Below are 20,189 nucleotides of genomic sequence, written 5' to 3'. Positions count from 1 at the left end.
ATGTATAACTTTGCAAACTTAAATAGTGATTTCAGAAGTAAAATATATAAATACATTTTATGAGTCAAATTACTTCCAAAGTTAACAAGATTGGATCTCGTTACAAGAACTTCCAACCACCTTGTTGTAAGACCTTCATATTTAAAAACATTTTATCCTACTTATACTCTGTAATTGAGAGTATAGCTAGAATATAAGGTTGTACTTTGTGGGATATCTGCCAGACAACCCAAAGAGAAAGATCAATGTTTCTTGTACTTTCCTCCACTGCAAGTAGCAATATGCCCAATCAGTAAAATAGGAATCTCAGTAAGGCAGGGGAGATGTAGCTGAAGGGCCCATAACTGAAACCATCCCTTATGTGTAAAGTCTTCATTAAGAGAAATCCAAGTGGAACATGGAAGAGTGATCATTGTTACGTGAGCAACATCTTCCCTCACTTGAGGATGGTGTAGTGCGAACACAAGGGTGACCTCCCTAACTCCGCTAAGTCCTGAAATATATAATGAATATTGAAGGTTTTAAGGACTTATTATGAATTTGACTCAAGGGTTATTAGATTGCTAAGGATTGAATATTTATGAGACAGAATCACTGGTCAGATGTTACAGGTATTATCTAATGAATTTTACAGCCTTAGGAGTAGATTTAAGTGTAGATTTTCCAGCCACCTTGTTGTAAGACCTTCATATTTAAAAACATTTTACCCTACTTATACTCTGTAATTGAGAGTATAGCTAGAATATAAGGTTGTACTTCGTTACATGGGAAATATATATATATGCACATCAAAGCCTGATTGAATAACCTGAGAGCATAGTTCAAAACAGAGTGCTCAAAGAGATTTTGTTTAGTAAAAGGATGTATTCGTATGGTTTTGGTAGGGGATGTAATCAAAAGATACATATTTAGGCAATCCTAAAAAGCCTGGGTAATCTAATAAGACAAAAACTCCACAGGGAGAATGGCATGGTAAGATTGATGTATTCAAATTGTTTGGTAAGGGATGTATATAAAAAACATATGGGTAGACATAGCCTCAAAAATATATAAAGACTGTATACATTAGTTCCGGAACAACCCCAAACCAGTGTCAAAAGTTATCAATTCAAATTTACAGATAGAATATGCATGACTTAGCACACTAAAAATAGAATATGTATAACTTTGCAAACTTAAATAGTGATTTCAGAAGTAAAATATATAAATAAATTTTATGAGTCAAATTACTTCCAAAGTTAACAAGATTGGATCTCGTTACAAGAACTTCCAGCTGTCTGGGAATATTCCTGTCACACAGAACTTTACAAGGTTTACCCCAGAAAGGTATAGATATAATGAACACATTTTATTTCTAGATCAAATTCAGTTTTCTTCTTGATATTCTCAAGTCTGTACATTTTATCTGATGGGAACGATTTTTGCCTCAGTTTTGTTGGAAATCCAGGTCTCTGTGGCTATTGGATTGGATGACTTTGTGGGATATCTTCCAGACAACCAAAAGGTGATAAGAGAACTAGATATTACAAATCAGATTCCATAGATTTGTATTAAATATCCTTTAGATTATATTCATAGTGTTATCTATTCACTGTGTAAATGGACAGCTTCTGTGTGAACAACAACTATTGTTTGCATCTCATTAGGTTCAGTGATATTAGTGTGTGTAATCACCATCGCTCTCTACCTTTCAAATCAACATAAACCATTCACTAAAGGGTCATCAAGGTGTTATGCCTCATTTCAAATTTGTTATTTCTCAGAGTAAAGCTATCATCTCACCATCAATATCTATGCCTCTTGTTAAAAGATTCTTGCATGTCCTGACCAGGTTCTCCAAGGCTTGTAATATTGCACATGGATATGGCCCTATACATGTATGATGATATAATGAGAAAGACCGAAAAGTTGAATGAGAAATTCATAATTGGCAAGGGTGCTACAAGCACAGCTTACAGATGCGATCTTAAGAACTGTAACTCAGTTGCTATTAAAATACTATACACACACTATCCACAAAGCTTGCGGGAATTCGAAACTGAGTTAGAGACTGTTGGAAGTATCAAACATCGATCTCTCCTCCAACAATACCACAGGAACATTTACTAGAGAGCTGGGGCATACTATATACATTCGCGAAGATAAAACGTCAAATAACGAGGAATTCTAAAACACTAGTGGACAAAGTACGAAAATAAACCCTCAGATAATGTTTTTGTTTAAAACAGCTAGATAGGGGAAGAAGATAAAACTTCAGATAATGGGGTCTTAGTCAATTTATCGTCGAGATTTTTGGGTTTGTAACTATCCATCAATATTCTACTACCGACATGCGGAGCAGTAGTATTCTCTGAGTCTGAAACCTGATTCTTTGGTGCTCGACCAAGTCTTGGCATGGGTAGGGAAGGTTCCGAAGCACGAGATCTGTTTCAAAACAGGGGAACGCAAACATTGAAAGCATTTTTATATAAAACATTCAGGATCCATCCTTAGAGACGCATAAGAAAATTTATCAAATATGTGAGTTAAAGCAAAAGGATTTAACCCACAGACATCATCAATCACAAATAAAACCCAAATTTTTTCAAAATGGTTGCAGCGAGGCTGACACCACTCATTAAACGTACATATTGTCTTCATGATTCAAGCTATTTGCACATATAGAAAACATAGTACAGGGCTTACTGAAAGCAGAGCAAAGAACAAATCAAAACATAACAGCTTTAAAAGAATAAATCAGAAACCATAAGAGGAAGAATGGCTTACATAAATCAGAAAGCATAAAGAAAGAAGGGCAAGAAACACTGACCGCTAAGAATTTTGCAACCAGAAGAGTAGAAATCCCATGTGTGAAGCAGACAGTAGAAATAGTGCTGTTATCTGTGCTGGCTACGCGGCCCTCAGGCAGGGAGAAAGACAGGAAACCAAGAACAAACACACATTTCATCACTGCGAAGATACGTTTCGGTTCAGTGACTGCGAAGAGTTTCGGTTCAGTGACTGCGAAGAGTCTCATAGCCAGGAGGCTTGGCGTTTCATGGGCCATTGTCAGATCCTCCCTCTCTGTCTTACAGCTGGTGGAAAAAACCAGATTAAATCATTCTATGAAAAAAACAGATTAAATCAACGGCAGAAAACACCCCAATCGTCTAACACAAGAATCAATGGTTCAGAATCGCACGCATCACATTTTAGGGATGTCTTTCTCAGAGGGAACGACTTAGGGCGTAATTACAGAATTTTCTATCAAGGAAGACCTAAGTAGATAGATTATTAGATGTACATGGATTTGTTAATACATATCGGGTAGGAGATCTATATTGTAGAAGATATACAAGTGATTATATTTTTAACCTATTTGGCAGAGAAATCAGTTTGATGAGAAAGAAATATAACTATAAAATATAAATACATGGAAACCACTCATGCAAGTAAGGAATTTGTATGGTTATAGAGATTGTGTTAAATACATGGAAACCACTCATGCAAGTAAGGAATTTGTATGGTTAGAGATTGTGTTAAAGTATTTTGGCTATATCATAATTTGTAATGTTAGGTTGTGACAATCAAAGCGCAGTCTGTCACAAACCAGCTGTCTAACCTATAAAAAATGTGGACATTAACATATTAATGTCTAGAAATCAAATTAGGGGTATTACAATATTTTTGTCATTTTGTCTATCCTAGAAGGAAAACTTCACCCACCTTTAGAATTATGGATGAATTACTCACCCTAGAGTCTTAATGACCTTCATGCCTACCAATTTTACCTCCATGTGGTGAATCATTGGCTTGAGAATCCAACAAGCTTCCCAAGTGAGTGATTTCATATTTTATTTGGATAAACATACATGGGAACTAACTTCATAATCCACATATAAGTTCACACCTTCATTACTTTATTCAAATTACATCTCTAATTGGTTGAAACATTGTATTCCAATGGATGTTCGATGATTGTAATGTTGAGCTAAGACATTGGTAGCCATTGGGAGTCATGAAAGATTTGATGACTTTATTGCTCTTCACTATCTTTTAAGACTTCAAAATTAATTGATGATACCTTAAATTAAAATAAGTGTTCATCAAGACAATTGGTTTTTCACATTAATCGATTCATAAGTTCTTTGTCTTACATCGATTACTAAAATTCTTATTCATAAATTTAATGAACACTCTCCTAGTGACTAATTAAAATTCTTAATTTTCCTTCATATTTCAAATTCAAATGTCTAAATTCATATTTTCATAATGACAAACCTCAAATTTGAATTGTCAACTCTCTTAGACATTCATATTTTCATAATGACAAAGCTCAAAATTGAATTGTCAACTCTCTTAAATCTCTATTTTTAATGCACCATAATCCGTATAGATTAGTATAATTTCTCCCAATCCCTATTTCCTGTATTCACTGAGATTTCGCTGAAGTTTTTGTTAGATTATAAAAAAATCATTTTTCATTTTTTATTAAATATTTAATAAATTTAAAACATAAAAAAATAAATATATTTTTTTAAAAATATATCAATTATATTTTTACCAAAATTCGTTAAATACAAGAGTTAAAGCGTTCTTCCTTTCACACAATTAAGAGAATTAACCAGCATTTGTTACTTAGATAATTAGGAATCTGATTTCCTAAGCGTTATACTTTATACCTCAATCTAGTAAAAGATAAAAGCTTTGCCAAGGCAAAATAATAGTGCCATTTTGCTCTTTGCACGGGCGAACACGTCCCTCTTCTAATAATGAAGAGTAGTTACATTAATCCTTTAAAACCTTAATATCGATTAATCAATATTTAACTTGTCAAATTGCTTTTGTGATGCGTTTAAAAGATAATTTTATAATTTTCTACGACCAAAAAAAGATTATAATAAATTCAAACCTGAAGATGTTAGAGGATAATACCAGTCTTTTATTTAAAAACAAAATAAAAACTTAGGTTTATACACTAATATTTGAAAATATTAAAATTGGTGTCTATATAATTTCCTTTATATTTCATTCATTTAATAAAAGTTAATTAAGTACATTTTTTTTTCTATTAAGTTGAAAAATTAATTAATTTGAGGTCTTGTGAAAGTTGAGTACGATTATTTTTTCTAGTAAATGGAAAAATAAATTAAATTGAGGTCTTTGTGAAAGTTAAGTAGATTTTTTTCATAGTAAATGGACAAATTAACTAATTTGAAGTCTTTGTGAAAGTTAATTAAGTACAATTTTTTTTGTGGTAAATGGAAAAATTAATTAATTCAAGGTCTTTATTTTCTTCTTATTGTAGAGTTTGCAGCCCATATCAGTTGGTCCATGGGGAGGCGAAGGTGGGGACGAGTGGGATGATGGAGTGTATTCAGGCATTCACAGAATAATCGTAGGTTATGGAGATGCCATACATTCCATTAAAATTAAATATGATATGGATGGAAGTCCTTTTCAGTTCGAGCATGGAGGAAACGGTGGAAAAAAAGTTGGAAAGGTGATGACTGAATAATAATAAATATATTTTATAAATAATATGCATTGATATTGTTTTAATTTTTATATATTGATTAATTTATAATTTATTTTTTACAGATTGAATTGGATTATCCCAAAGAGATTCTCACTTCAATAAGTGGACATTACGACACTTATTTAAGGTCATTGACTTTTAAAAGCAACTTGAAGAAATATGGACCTTATGGTAGACAACAAGGGACTTACTTTTCATTCCCCAATAGCGATGGGAAAATAGTGGGCTTTCATGGTCGGAGTGGTTTATATTTGGATTGTATAGGAGTTTATCTCTCAAATTTTCACACTGCGGTGCCTCCAAAGGTATGTTTTCATAGTATGTCAAATTAATTAAATTAGAAGCGGTAGAATTTAATTTTTAATTAATAAAAATATGATTTTTCAAAATGTTATTATTTTAGATATGGTTTCATAGTATGTTAAATAATAATATTAATTAAATTATAAGTTTGAAGAATTTTGATTTTAATTTTAATTTTTTATCAGAATTTTTTTTCATCTTAAATATTGTATAATAAGTAATTATTTCAAAATATTATAAAATTTTAAAGATATTTTAATCTATTTATTAAAAATAAATATATTTTTTTCTTTTAAAAATATTTAGAATTATAGATTTTAAAATAATAAATTGTAAAAACATTAAAAATATATATATATTAAAAAAATAACCTTTCTCAATTACCCAAATTATATCTAATTTATAGTAAATTAAACATCTTATTTAATAAGATTTAAATTTTATATTACAATTTTTTTTCATAACCCCATACATATATATAAATGATTTGAATTTGATTAAAAAATATAACAATTTTAAGTATAATTTAAATCAATTATAAGTTCGAAGAATTTTGATTTTTTTATTTCTATTTTGATTTTGATTTTGATTTTTTTTTGTTATATCAGATTTTTTTAATCTTAAATATAGTATAATAAGTAATTTTTTTAAAAATATTATAAAATTTTAAATATATTTATTAAAAATAAATATATATTTTTTCTTTTAAAAATATTTAGAATTATAGATTTTTAAATAATAAATTTTACAAACATAGCAAAAAGTATATTTAAAAAAATTAACTTTTACCAATTACCCAAATTATATCTAATTTATATTAAATTAAACATCTAATTTAAAAAGATTTAAATTTTATATTACAATTTTTTTTCTAAACCCCATACATATATATAAATGATTTGAATTTGATTAAAAATTATAACAATTTTAAGTATAATTTAAATGATTTAATCATTAAGAAAATATATTTCTTGATAGGATATTGTAAATCTACATTTAATAATAAAATATGTATACAAAATTCCTTAACTTTCTTATAATAGTGTATGAAACATTAATTTCTTTTTTTTTTGAAAGTGAAGCATATGTTTTTTTACTATTTAAATTGAAAATTAGGCTATTGCTCTTTTCAAGCATGTTATTTAAGTGGATATATTTCATTTGAAGTGTTGTTGCACATTATCCATGGGGGATTTTGTTACCTTTGTTGCAATGAGTAGATGTGTTATTGGGACCTATTTAAATATCATCTTTGCAACACCCATGATGATGGAGTAGTAGGATTTCCTGTAGCTTTTACACTTTTTTTTGTGCTTTTACAATGAGCGTCCAGAAATTTCTCCGAGTTGATCTGCTTCTAACGATGGTCGTAGTTGGAATTCTACCATATGGCCGTCTCCTTTGTCTAGGAGAAACATGTGTAATAAGGTCGGTATGGTACAAAAAAATTATTGTAAAAATCATTGAAAAGCCTTGTTTTAATTCGATCAATATAAGTTCATTCTTGTATTGCTTGCTCCTCACAAAATTTGTCCAATATCTTTTCAACCCACTCATGTAGATTGGCTCGACCACCATTTGTAAGTTTTAATGTCAATTTCCCTCATTTTCTTTCCATCGCATTAGTTACATTAATCCTTTACATTAATCCTTTAAAACCTTAATATCGATTAATCAATATTTAACTTGTCAAATTGCTTTTGTGATGCGTTTAAAAGATAATTTTATAATTTTCTACGACCAAAAAAAGAATTATAATAAATTCAAACCTGAAGATGTTAGAGGATAATAACAGTCTTTTATTTAAAAACAAAATAAAAACTTAGGTTTATACACTAATATTTGAAAATATTAAAATTGGTGTCTATATAATTTCCTTTATATTTCATTCATTTAAAATAAACTTAAAAGTTAATTAAGTACATATTTTTCTATTAAGTTGAAAAATTAATTAATTTGAGGTCTTTGTGAAAGATTATTTTTTCTAGTAAACGGAAAAATAAATTAAATTGAGGTCTTTGTGAAAGTTAAGTAGATTTCTTTCCTAGTAAATGGACAAATTAACTAATTTGAAGTCTTTGTGAAAGTTAATTAAGTACAATTTTTTTGTGGTAAATGGAAAAATTAATTAATTCAAGGTCTTTATTTTCTTCTTATTGTAGAGTTTGAAGCCCATATCAGTTGGTCCATGGGGAGGCAAAGGTGGGGACAAGTGGGATGATGGAGTGTATTCAGGCATTCACAGAATAATCGTAGGTTATGGAGATGCCATACATTCCATTAAAATTAAATATGATAAGGATGGAAGTCCTTTTCAGTTCGAGCATGGAGGAAACGGTGGAAAAAAAGTTGGAAAGGTGATGACTGAATAATAATAAATATGTTTTATAAATAATATGCATTGATATTGTTTTAATTTTTATATATTGATTAATTTATAATTTATTTTTTACAGATTGAATTGGATTATCCCAAAGAGATTCTCACTTCAATAAGTGGAAATTACGACACTTATTTAAGGTCATTGAATTTTACAAGCAACTTGAAGAAATATGGACCTTATGGTAGAGAAAAAGGGAATTACTTTTCATTCCCCAATAGCTATGGGAAAATAGTGGGCTTTCATGGTCGGAGTGATTTATATTTGGATTGTATCGGAGTTTATCTCTCAAAGTTTCACACGGCAGTGCCTCGAAAGGTATGTTTTCATAGTATGTCAAATTAATTACATTAGAAGCGGTAGAATTTAATTTTTAATTAATAAAAATATGATTTTTCAAAATGTTATTATTTTAGATATGGTTTCATAGTATGTTAAATAATAATATTAATTAAATTATAAGTTTGAAGATTTTTGATTTTAATTTTAATTTTTTATCAGAATTTTTTTTCATCTTAAATATTGTATAATAAGTAATTATTTTAAAATATTATAAAATTTTAAAGATATTTTAATCTATTTATTAAAAATAAATATATTTTTTTCTTTTAAAAATATTTAGAATTATAGATTTTTAAATAATAAATTGTAAAAACATTAAAAAAATATATATTAAAAAAATAACCTTTCTCAATTACCCAAATTATATCTAATTTATATTAAATTAAACATCTTATTTAATAAGATTTAAATTTTATATTACAAATTTTTTTCATAACCCCATACATATATATAAATGATTTGAATTTGATTAAAAAATATAACAATTTTAAGTATAATTTAAATCAATTATAAGTTCGAAGAATTTTGATTTTTTTATTTCTATTTTTATTTTGATTTTGATTTTTTTTGTTATATCAGATTTTTTTTATCTTAAATATAGTATAATAAGTAATTTTTTTTTTTTAAATATTATAAAATTTTAAATATATTTATTAAAAATAAATATATTTTTTTTCTTTTAAAAATATTTAGAATTATAGATTTTTAAATAATAAATTTTACAAACATAGCAAAAAATATATTTAAAAAAATTAACTTTTACGAATTACCCAAATTATATCTAATTTATATTAAATTAAACATCTAATTTATATTAAATTAAACATCTAATTTAAAAAGATTTAAATTTTATATTACAATTTTTTTTCTAAACCCCATACATATATATAAATGATTTGAATTTGATTAAAAATTATAACAATTTTAAGTATAATTTAAATGATTTAATCATTAAGAAAATATATTTCTTGATAAGATATTGTAAATTTACATTTAATAATAAAATATGTATACAAAATTCCTTAACTTTCTTATAATAGTGTATGAAACATTAATTTCTTTTTTTTTTGAAAGTCAAGCATATGTTTTTTTACTATTTAAATTGAAAGTTAGGCTATTTCTCTTTTCAAGCATGTTATTTAAGTGGATATATTTCATTTGAAGAGTTGTTGCACATTATCCATGGGGGATTTTGTTACCTTTGTTGCAATGAGTAGATGTGTTATTGGGACCTATTTAAATATCATCTTTGCAACACCCATGATGATGGAGTAGTAGGATTGCCTGTAGCTTTTACACTTTTTTTGTGCTTTTACAATGAGCGTCCAGAAATTTCTCCCAGTTGATCTGCTTCTAACGATGGTCGTAGTTGGAATTCTACCATATGGCCGTCTCCTTTGTCTAGGAGAAACATGTGTAATAAGGTCGGTATGGTACAAAAAAATTATTGTAAAAATCATTGAAAAGCCTTGTGAAAATTCGATCAATATAAGTTCATTCTTGTATTGCTTGCTCCTCACAAAATTTGTCCAATATCTTTTCGACCCACTCATGTAGATTGGCTCGACCACCATTTGTAAGTTTTAATGTCAATTTCCCTCATCTTCTTTCCATCGCATTAGTTACATTAATCCTTTAAAACCTTAATATCGATTAATCAATATTTAACTTGTCAAAAAAGGTGTAATTGCTATTATTCTGTCACTTTCTAGTCCTTTGTATCAATGGGCTTGAAATTGACAGTTCTATTCTTAACAATTATGAACTGTGCAAAATTGCAAATGGATAACAGTATTCCTGAATCCAACGTGGAGTGCCTCATTTTGAGAATTTGCTCCTTGATATTGCTCAAATATATATGCAGTATTCAGAGCAGATTTAATCACGCTCCAGTCTTAATGGCAGAAAGCCCTCTGCAAGCCAAGAAATAAAAATAATTAATGTCTGTTCTAACTTCTAAGCCTCAAGTTATTTTCATTAGGAACAAGAAATCTCACTGGAAGATGAATTTGAGAGAACCGACAGATATCTGCAGCAACTTCATATTTGTAGTACTCAATTTTAGTAAGGAATTTATCTTGTAGACTTATTTCAACTTATCTATTCATTTACAGTCTTATTGTATTCAGCTGCAATATTGGATTCATTGCAGTAAGATATTCCCAAGGGCTAATATTCAGTTATCTCTCTTTATGGGATCAGTTCTTGCCCCATAGGCTACAGATATGGGACATTTAGCTTCTTAAAAGATAATCTGCTTGCATTTTAAGATCCCTTTCAATCATCATTTTGTAAGAAATATGATGTGCTAAATAATATTGAGCCATCTTGAATTTCCTATTTTAATCTACTTCTTGTATCTTGAGATCCATTTAGATTGTAATATGATCATCTTACGTTGTTTTTCGAAGTTGAATGGTTTTTACCTATTGTTCTTTTTGCAGTTTACCATATATTCATTTGCAAATCGCTCTCTATTTCTGATTTTGCTCTTGCATCATGGGGCAACAAGCCACGTGTTGCATCTTTCTCTTTGAAAGCACAATGTCGTGTTGTTGAATTGGTTTTCTCAATTTTGAGCTGTGATTCGATACCTTTGTCAACCATCAATGTGAATTTCCTAGAACACTTGCTCTGCCTCCTTAGTCATGGATTTCCTACCGAGAAGTGTTTCACAGTCACATGGAAATGTAGTAGTGAAAAAGAGACAGGTGGATTATTTTGTTTCTTGTTATAGCTTGTCCCTTCCTTTGCTTCATTTTGCTTTTGTTTCTTGTTAACAAATTCTGGGCTTCCTTCCTCGGATGAGTATGTAACAGATTTGGGCTTCCTTCCTTGGATGACGATGCAAGACTTTGGGATAGCATACATGCTTAAAAACCCTCCCTTGGTAATTTAAAGCATACCTGTCATCCTAGGTATCTTCTTCAGGCTTTGAACTTTGAGCATCTAAGCCTATTCCTGCCTTCCTTTGGAAGGAGAACATGCTATCCCTCCTTTCCCCTTTGGAAGCAGAATTGTCATTCTTGTTGAATGTAAGTTGGATTTATGTTGTCACTAAGACCTTACAATTCATGTTAACAGAGTATTTGTACAAGTGACAATATCGAAACTTCAATTTGCTTAGGCATTCAATGGGTTTTGGCAATTTCCACTTTCAATCAAGTTTCAGGCCAAGCTTATACTGATTACCCATTTCAGGATTGAGTTGGAGACACATAGAAAGTCTCCTGGATCTTAACCAAGTCTCACTACACTGCTCGAAACTTGTTGTGCAGTGGTGGTCCAAAGTTCAAACCAAGCCAGCAGCATACAATATGAGATCTCAGAGTTCTCTATCAAGCGATGTCTTGAGATTTTGCCGATCTCTCTTTTATAGACTCCCTAACTCTACTGTTCTAAACTATAATGACAAAACATAAATCAAATTGAGGGTATTGTCTAATATGCCACGAATGCACGTGATATGTCAAAGGTTCCCTAAGTGAAACCCCTGTGCTTCTGATTTTTGCTTTATTCGGTCTAGTCTAGTCAATTTCTCTGTAATGATGTTCTCTGAATTCCCTGCAACATTCTTCTCTTCCTTTATGATGATGTCAGTTCCTTTGTTGTGCCTCCTTGTTTAGATAATTTATCAAATATGATCCTTGCCCCATTTCCTTAACAACCTTTTGTTTTGATGGTACAAATATTTTTTTCCCAAGATTTTGTAATAGTATTTCTACTAACTTACTAACTTAATCCATTAAATGACAATATTAAATAGAAATATACTAATATACATTTAAAATGTTAACTTAGCCTACCAATGTGTTTTTTAGACTAGCCCATGTGACTAGTGCCTCGTAGAGGTTTTGACCAGCCACATGCCAATACTTATGAAGAGATATATTTTTTGAGTTGGAAACCATCGAAAAGTGATTTAAATAAGTGCCCTTGTAATTTCTTTTACTGTACAACCCTTGAAGAACACATATCTTCAATAACAAAGGGTCCAAACCATGCAATTTCTAACTTTCTAGGCTCTTCCTTCACCCAACTATCATAAAACATAGCTAAGTCTATGAATTTTAAGTTCTTGGCCTGCAGATTTCTATCATGCCATGTTTTTTGCTGACCCTTGATAACTTGTTGCTAGTGAGTTGCATAGAGTCTATCTTCTTCTAAGCGTTGTATTTAATGCGTTCATCCCTTTTTTGCTTTTTTATTATATTTTAGGATAGTTTACACACTTGCAACATTTGAGGTATAGTGGAGTGGTACATCTGCCTCTTTCCCATAAACAATTTTGAATGATGCAAACCCAGTCGATTGCTTATATGTTGTGCGATATTCCCACAAGACAACTGAGAATTTATCATCCCAATCATCTATATCGAGGTTCCATATCTTGGTTAGCCCTCTATGCAATGTTTTATTAAATGATATTACAATGCCATTTGCCTGGGGATGTTGAGCAATGGTTTTTATGTGACCAATCATGAAAATTTGAATCAAAGTTTGGATTGTAACATTGATAAAATAAGTTCCCCTATCATTGATTATTATTAGGGGATAGCCAAATAGTGTTACTCTATTCTCATAAATGAATTTAGCTATTACTTATTTTGTACATGATTTGACTAGATCTACTTTTACCCACTTCATCATTAGAGAAATTTTGAGGTTTAAAATGGGCCTCCTAAAGAATATTATAAAATAATAGTGGAAAATATAAAATAAATTATATTACAACTTTCTAGCCTATATTTGTTACTGTTTTAAGAGATGCGCTAGGCACTCTTTATTTCACTATTTGTGCTTTTTTTTGACTCTCCAGTTGCATAGAGTCTATACTTTTCTCTAGTCATGACTGTACATTAAAACAACTTTATTGTCTTTTAGTACAGTTAAGCTTAATGACCACTTAATATATCACCTTTCAATTGTTTTTGTAGGTCCATTATGAGACCACTGGACCTGAAATTTCGGAAGACACAAAGGGGAAGGTTGGCATTTTGGTTGCTGGGATAGGAACAGGAGGGACAGTTACTGATGTTGGTCAATATTTAAAAGGCAAAGATCCAAATATCAAGGTCTGTTTAGTCCTAAAAACTCCAATTTTATAGAAGTATTTTTTTCCCAAGATCACTGTATTTGATATTTCAGAGTTTGAAATCAAAATATACATTCAGCTGTCTTGTTCAGACTCAAGAGACGTAGCCTCAGAACTAGCATTTCACTGTCTGTACAGTGTAAACGCAGTCCTATGATTACATAAGTACAGTCTTCTTAGTTTCCACAAGGACACCTTGGCAAGCCACTAAACAAAATCAGGACTCAATGACCCTATATTATCACCAGCTAAAACAAAAACAAGGTCTAATTGACACATCCAGCCTTTTCTGTCAGCAACTAAGGATTAATACAACTGTCTTTCTGAGACTGAAAGGAGAGTCTCCTCTCTGAATTCATCTTCAGTTAAGGCACCCTCCTGCAAGAGTAAATCTTCTTAAGACAATTAATTGGCATTAGTATTAAACTCTCTTTATACATGTGAGAAAGAAATGATATCCAAAGTACTTATCACCTCCTGTACCCTGTTCTTAATTGGCATTAGACATAAATTTTCAATTATGCATAACTGATTTGCCCAATCTATCCAGAGTTTGGAGTCTCCAAGTCAGTTTTATAGAAATTACTTCATATTTTGTTTTAATATTTATGAATACACAGAGTGCTGTGATAGGGGTTTATTTCCTCTGTATTTAATATCTATGAATACCTATCCACAGTGCTGTTATAAGGGTTTATTTTAACAGTTAGGCAGATTTTGTTCATTCGACTGATTTACCAATCACACGTATGTCCTAATATAATTGTTACACTTATCTGATATCTTTGGTTTAATTATTTATGAACTAATAAATTGGATTTCTTGCAACCGTACAATTTTCTTATGCAGCTATGGTTCTGAATGACTTAGCACATTTCTATTGCGTAATACTGCAATAACCTCATTGAAGAAATTAATTACCTACAAACAAGTTTGTATGGTGATTGCATTGATTCAGGTCAAATCAATGTTCCACCAAGACTCTGGGACAGGGAGATGCGAGTGTGGGGAGACACACAGGGAGGATGTGGTGGGATACCCTGACATATATATATATATATATATATATATATATACACCCTGACATCTCCCCGTCCCCCCTAAGTTTCCTATACATATTTAAAATATATATTCAATAATGAAAGCATAAATATATTGATCCATACATAATTGAATTAAATAATGAAATACACTGATCCATCTTCATTGTTCATATTGGTACATACATCATTCGTCCATACACCACGAGATTCAATGATGAAATACATTGATCCATATTCATCATTCATCATTCTAGAATCTAATTAGTACTAAGCAAAATAGACCATAGTAGATGCCAATGTTATCAGAACCAAACTGGTGATTAAACTGGAAAACCATCTGAACTGAGAAGTTGAGAACTGATTCGAACTAGACTGGAACTGGTAAAAATACCAGACCAAAAAACTAGTTGACCAAAAACACCTAAAATATTCAAATTTCAAATATATAGATTCATGTGCATCCATATAAATCCAAACCATTTATACATAAATAAGCAAAAGTTTTCATTTATATAGCATGTAAGGGTGCACATAACCAAAATAGCACTGAGTGCAATCCATCTCTGAACCGAAAATACATCAACAAACAGGCTCTAGATGACCTCTAGCATCCAAAAAAATCATGCTACAACAACTACCTACATATCATCAATATCATTACCTATATTGGGATCTTCGTCATCAATATCACCCTCTAAGCATTAAAAATAAGATAGAAAAAACGTAGCATGTCAAGTCAAGATTTTGTTTGAGTGATGGGTGCAATTTTAGTAGGGTCATGATAGAGGAGTTCGACAACCAATGCCACTAACATCAATTTACACAAAGGGCTTGGTGCTCTTTATTAAATACTAGTTCTATACCCTCGTACATGACAAAAGCCAAATGGAAATGTTGCAATCCCCCTGATCCTAAAATCCCGAAAAAATGTTAAGTTTGCTGGATTTTGAGTGAAATCTAAAATTAAACTTTCTCCATATGAAATCCAATGAGGTCAAAACCACTCTCAAACATCCCGAGTCATTTCATGGTAATGTTAAAAATTTAAGTAGAAGGACGCACTTTTACTTTAAGAATTTAACATTTCCATGAATTGCATAGCAATAATAGGGCCACAAGCATAAATATTAGGCTTCCCGATACAAAAATTCTTGAAATTCAAAAGGGGTGCTTGTGGGTGTCCCCCTTTTGAGGGGGGTGCACCCAAAAGCACCTCTTTTGGGGAGATGCGTCCCCTACATTGGGGAAACGTTTCCCTCTGTGTCTTCCCACGAGTGGTCCAAGAATGTGAAGTCGGTTCCAGTATTTGAAAATAAACAACTAAGGTAAGACTGGAAGAATTGTCAGTGGCAGAGAATTGTGAAGTCACAAAAAGTTACAAAAAGTCACAGAAATGCAGTTGCAGATCCAGACAGAAAGGGGCAGGAAAACTTTGTCGCAATATTGAGAGCAGGAAAGAACATTTAAACATTGTGGTAAGGGCATGCCAGAAGCATAACGCAAGCAAAATTGTAGACATAAGTCAGACATATGTGATGAATGTGGATGCCAGACTAAGAAGAGAAGCCACACCATTACAGTAGAGCTAAAGATGCTAAAAAAGGAAATAATCTTGTTAACAGTTGAAATAAAAATACCCAGAGAAGATGTCTGCAAGGTTGCATATTAATTTCTCTACAAGGTTTATAAAATTTTCACCATAGAAAAAATAGAATTGGGAGGAACATACTAGTGTTATTGAAGACAAAAATGATGTCTACAATGTCCACAGAAATCGAACAACCTACAATAGAGAAGTGGGGACAAAAGAAATAAGATAGATATGTTGCAAACTCCACAAAAACTTGAGTAGAAGTAGAACTATGAGGGCAGACAAATGCCCAAGAGAAAATCAACCAGTACCCACGAACCAGATAGATAAATGTTTCCAGAATCCAAGCAGATTGACCAGAGAGGGCATAAACTAAGAATAGAGGAAATTTGTCCAGACCAGGATGTGAGAACCCAGAAATGTAGATGTTGCAGACAAGAAAGACAAGTACAGAAATTAGTGACAGACGTGGTAGATGCAGTAAGAAAAACTGCAAATGTGGATGCCCAATATTATTTCTTTCAATCAATTGGAACAAAGGTATTTTCTTTTCTTCGTGTGAAGACATAAATGTTTAAAATATTGCAATGATGATTACATTTAAAATAAAGGGACCAAGAAAAGAATTAGGAAAGTTGGAATGGGTCAGGTGCACAAGAGTCACAAGACATTCCCAGAACAAGAAGATGACCTTGTTGTGAAGTGCGAATTGACTCTAGGTCCTGAATGTTTGTAAGTATTTGGTTTGGTTGCATAAAAAAGTTAAAGGAAAAAGATGGAAGGTCTAGTTGATAAAATCAAAATGTGTTATTGGGCTTGGTATTAATTCTATAATGATGTTGTCCTTGTTGGAACTCGTTGTTCCAGCATAAAGTAAGATACTATTTCATATTAAAAAATGAAACGAGACAATATGCATATACCCTTGGAAGACTTAAAAAAAGAGAGAGGGATGATGCCCATTCAAATATTATAAACCCTAAGAAAATGTTAAATCTGACAGCATTTCCAAGAATGAGATAACAAACATAAAGGTTGACATAGGAAATTCAGTGGCATCCTTAGACAACTTGCTTGTAGAGTCTGATGGGAATCTTGAGATAGAGGGGTGCTTAATCTGGTGATTATCTAATGAACAACAAATAGTGCAGTTCTACCCTTCAACATGAGGTGATGGCCATCCAATGGAGCACCAGTGGTGGGTTTTAGAGACACAATTGTTGTCTGCAGATGACATATAAGTTTATAACTAAATTACCATGATAGAGAACCAATGAGTGTCATTTATAGTTTACCCAAATGCCTTGGTGGATGAAGATGGACCTATATGCAATGATCAATTGTTACATCATCAAATTTTGTAGTCTGGAGTTGTATTTCTCCATAATTTTTTATTTTTATTTTGGTTGGAAGTTGCTTCCAATGATACACCCAAAGGGGCTACCTTGCATAATAAGTCCTTTCAGCTTAGATGCTAAGTCTAAGGGGTAGCTGTTCTATCATATTCACCTGGGAACTACACCCAACCTCATCCCTTTTTTAAAGTGACATTTGGGTTGGTTAGACCACAAGAAGAACAAAACCTTAAGGCATAGTTTTCAGAAGTAGAACTGGAACTGAACTAGTAGAGTAGAAAACCATTAACCAGACCAGAATCAGGAAAAAATTCAGCCAACCAAAATATACATAAATTATTTAAATTTTGATATAAGAAATTCTATTTATGTACATGAATGCAAATCCAAACCATTATAGACAACGAATGCAATTTTTCTCATATATGTAGAATGAAGGTTGTATATAGAAAAATGGCACCAATTGCAATACAATATAAGCCAAAATACATAAACATTGAGGCTCTAAATCACCTCTAGAGTCCAGAGAACTTCATACTAGAGTCTGCAATCAAAGCATACTATGTAAACAAACAATTCTAAATCCTCTTCCTTTACAATCTCTATATAGGTTTGCCATTAGTTGATCTCTAAATCACTAGTTGATGCCCTTGAACGTCCAACACCAATGTTTAGATTCTGTGGCAGTGGAAGTGTCTTGAAGTCCATCTACGGTAAGTCATTGATTGCAAATGCTGTTGGTTGACTGTCCGCAACCCATTTTTAGGAGGGATTAATACCCTATAAGACTTTGGTTTCTAAATTAGGGGTATTTCAAGAATTGGTTGCATCTCGATCAAAGGTTGTATTGAACAAAGACCAAATTATGCAACCATTTTCTGTTCTGAACAAGTTCTCTTCCTAGCTTGTAATATGTGCAATGATACTCTAGTTGCATTCACACCCAGAGGCATTATATGTGTGACTCAAAATTCAAATTGCAAACTTTTGCAATTTAGGGTGCAGACCACCAAATTTTTTCCACCAATAAGCTGCAATAAGAGTCAAGACAAATAAAATTCATGAATTGAGTTTCAAGCTTTCACTAGAATTTGTTTTGAAAACATGCCTCATATTTGTATTAAGATACAAGAAATTGTTGAAATGATGGTACACTTCACTTGTGGTCATTTATGGCAAAGTGTGCACATTATTGTATCTCTTGGTTATTGCTTAAGATTTGGTCTGGTTGTTAAGTTTAGGTATGTTCTATGCTTAGAGCAATTTATTTCAATTTTCACAGTTAGCTCAATATCTTTTCCAGATTAGCAATCACATCAGGATTAAAGTAAACTGCAGATAGAACATAAACATAAATCATAGAAGACAAGCCAAGACAAGAGGATACAAGATGTGGCACTAGCCAGGGACAAACTCCAATGTGGGGAAACCCTTGATCAATTCTTCTTATATGTTCTTCAATAGTTCAGCACAGCGAGAGAAAGAGAGAGATAGTACATTTACAGCAGAAGTCAACACTTTGACTTATCTAGATAAGAGCATAGATCATCTCTAAAAAGATGATACATGAGATTAGTTGAAGACATGCTGCTTCAGTTGATTCTCCAAGATGACTCCTTCATACATCATCGTGCTGGATCTCGTCATCATGCTGCACCTCACCGTGCTGCACCATATTGCACCCATCATCACACTGCTGGACCTCATGACTGCTGCACTGCTGTCCCATGTACCATTGTTGAACCATGTTGTCATACAGCATGTCTCATGTGCTTGCAGCACGATGCTTGCCACAACTATCCATGTTGTCCACGCTTGCCATGTTGCACGATGCTTGCCATGCTGCCATGCTGCACCATGGTTGCCACAACTATTCATGTTGTGCACGCTTTCCATGCTTGTCATGCTTGCCATGCTGTCCATGCTTGCCACGCTGCACCATGCTTTTGCTGCTGTCATGTCACAGCTGCTGTCCGACTTTGCTGCCATGTCATAGCTGCTGTCATGTCACAGCTGCTGTCCCACTTTGCTGCCATGTCATAGCTGCTGTCCCACTCTGCAGCTACTGCACAATGCCACAACTGTCCTATGTCATAGGGCTGTCCCATCATAGTTGCTGTCCATAATGACATTGTTGCCCCATCATTGTGCTGTCCCAACATTCTGGGCAGCACCATGTAGCCCAACTGTCCCATATATATTAGCACTGTTCTACTAGTTGCCTTGTTGTCCCATGCATCTATCCACCAGTCCACAAACAACCCTCAATTCTTCTGCATGCTACTGCTGATTTCTGCCTAGGGTTCTGTGCATGTACTAGTCTGGTTAGGGCACACCAAATAGCCTAACGTATAGGGAAAGTACCCCTATTTGCCTTGCTATCATTATAGGTGATTGCGGCTTGGTTAGGAGGTCCATTCTAGGTCTCTCGGCCATCCAAGTTTCATCTCCCAATTGCTGTTAGCAGTTCCTCACTGTGGCCCTATAAATGTGTCACTAAAATTGCCCACAAATCAGTCCTATGACTGCGGCTGCCCTTCCAACAGTCCTTTATTGCTGTGG

General features: G+C 32.3%; 1 protein-coding gene across 4 annotated transcripts in view; it reads left to right on the top strand.

The window, feature by feature from the left end:
- LOC149196958 (jacalin-related lectin 3-like) overlaps nucleotides 1-20,189 on the top strand; it is a 274,881-nt gene that overhangs the window by 189,335 nt on the left and 65,357 nt on the right. For 3 of the 4 annotated variants that reach the window (XM_089405692.1, XM_089405693.1, XM_089405695.1), the window contains 3 exons: nucleotides 7,984-8,178; nucleotides 8,277-8,519; nucleotides 13,481-13,618. In XM_089405692.1, the coding sequence (XP_089261818.1) occupies nucleotides 7,984-8,178; nucleotides 8,277-8,519; nucleotides 13,481-13,618 (576 nt within the window). The remainder of the gene's footprint in view (nucleotides 1-7,983; nucleotides 8,179-8,276; nucleotides 8,520-13,480; nucleotides 13,619-20,189) is intronic. The other variant, XM_089405694.1, reaches the window with a different exon arrangement.

Source organism: Pinus tabuliformis, chromosome 2_2 (assembly GCF_031772625.1).
Source record: "Pinus tabuliformis cultivar Carrire ecotype Pingquan chromosome 2_2, CPIR1, whole genome shotgun sequence".
Lineage (NCBI taxonomy): Eukaryota > Viridiplantae > Streptophyta > Pinopsida > Pinales > Pinaceae > Pinus > Pinus tabuliformis.
This window is presented reverse-complemented; position numbering and strand designations above follow the sequence as displayed.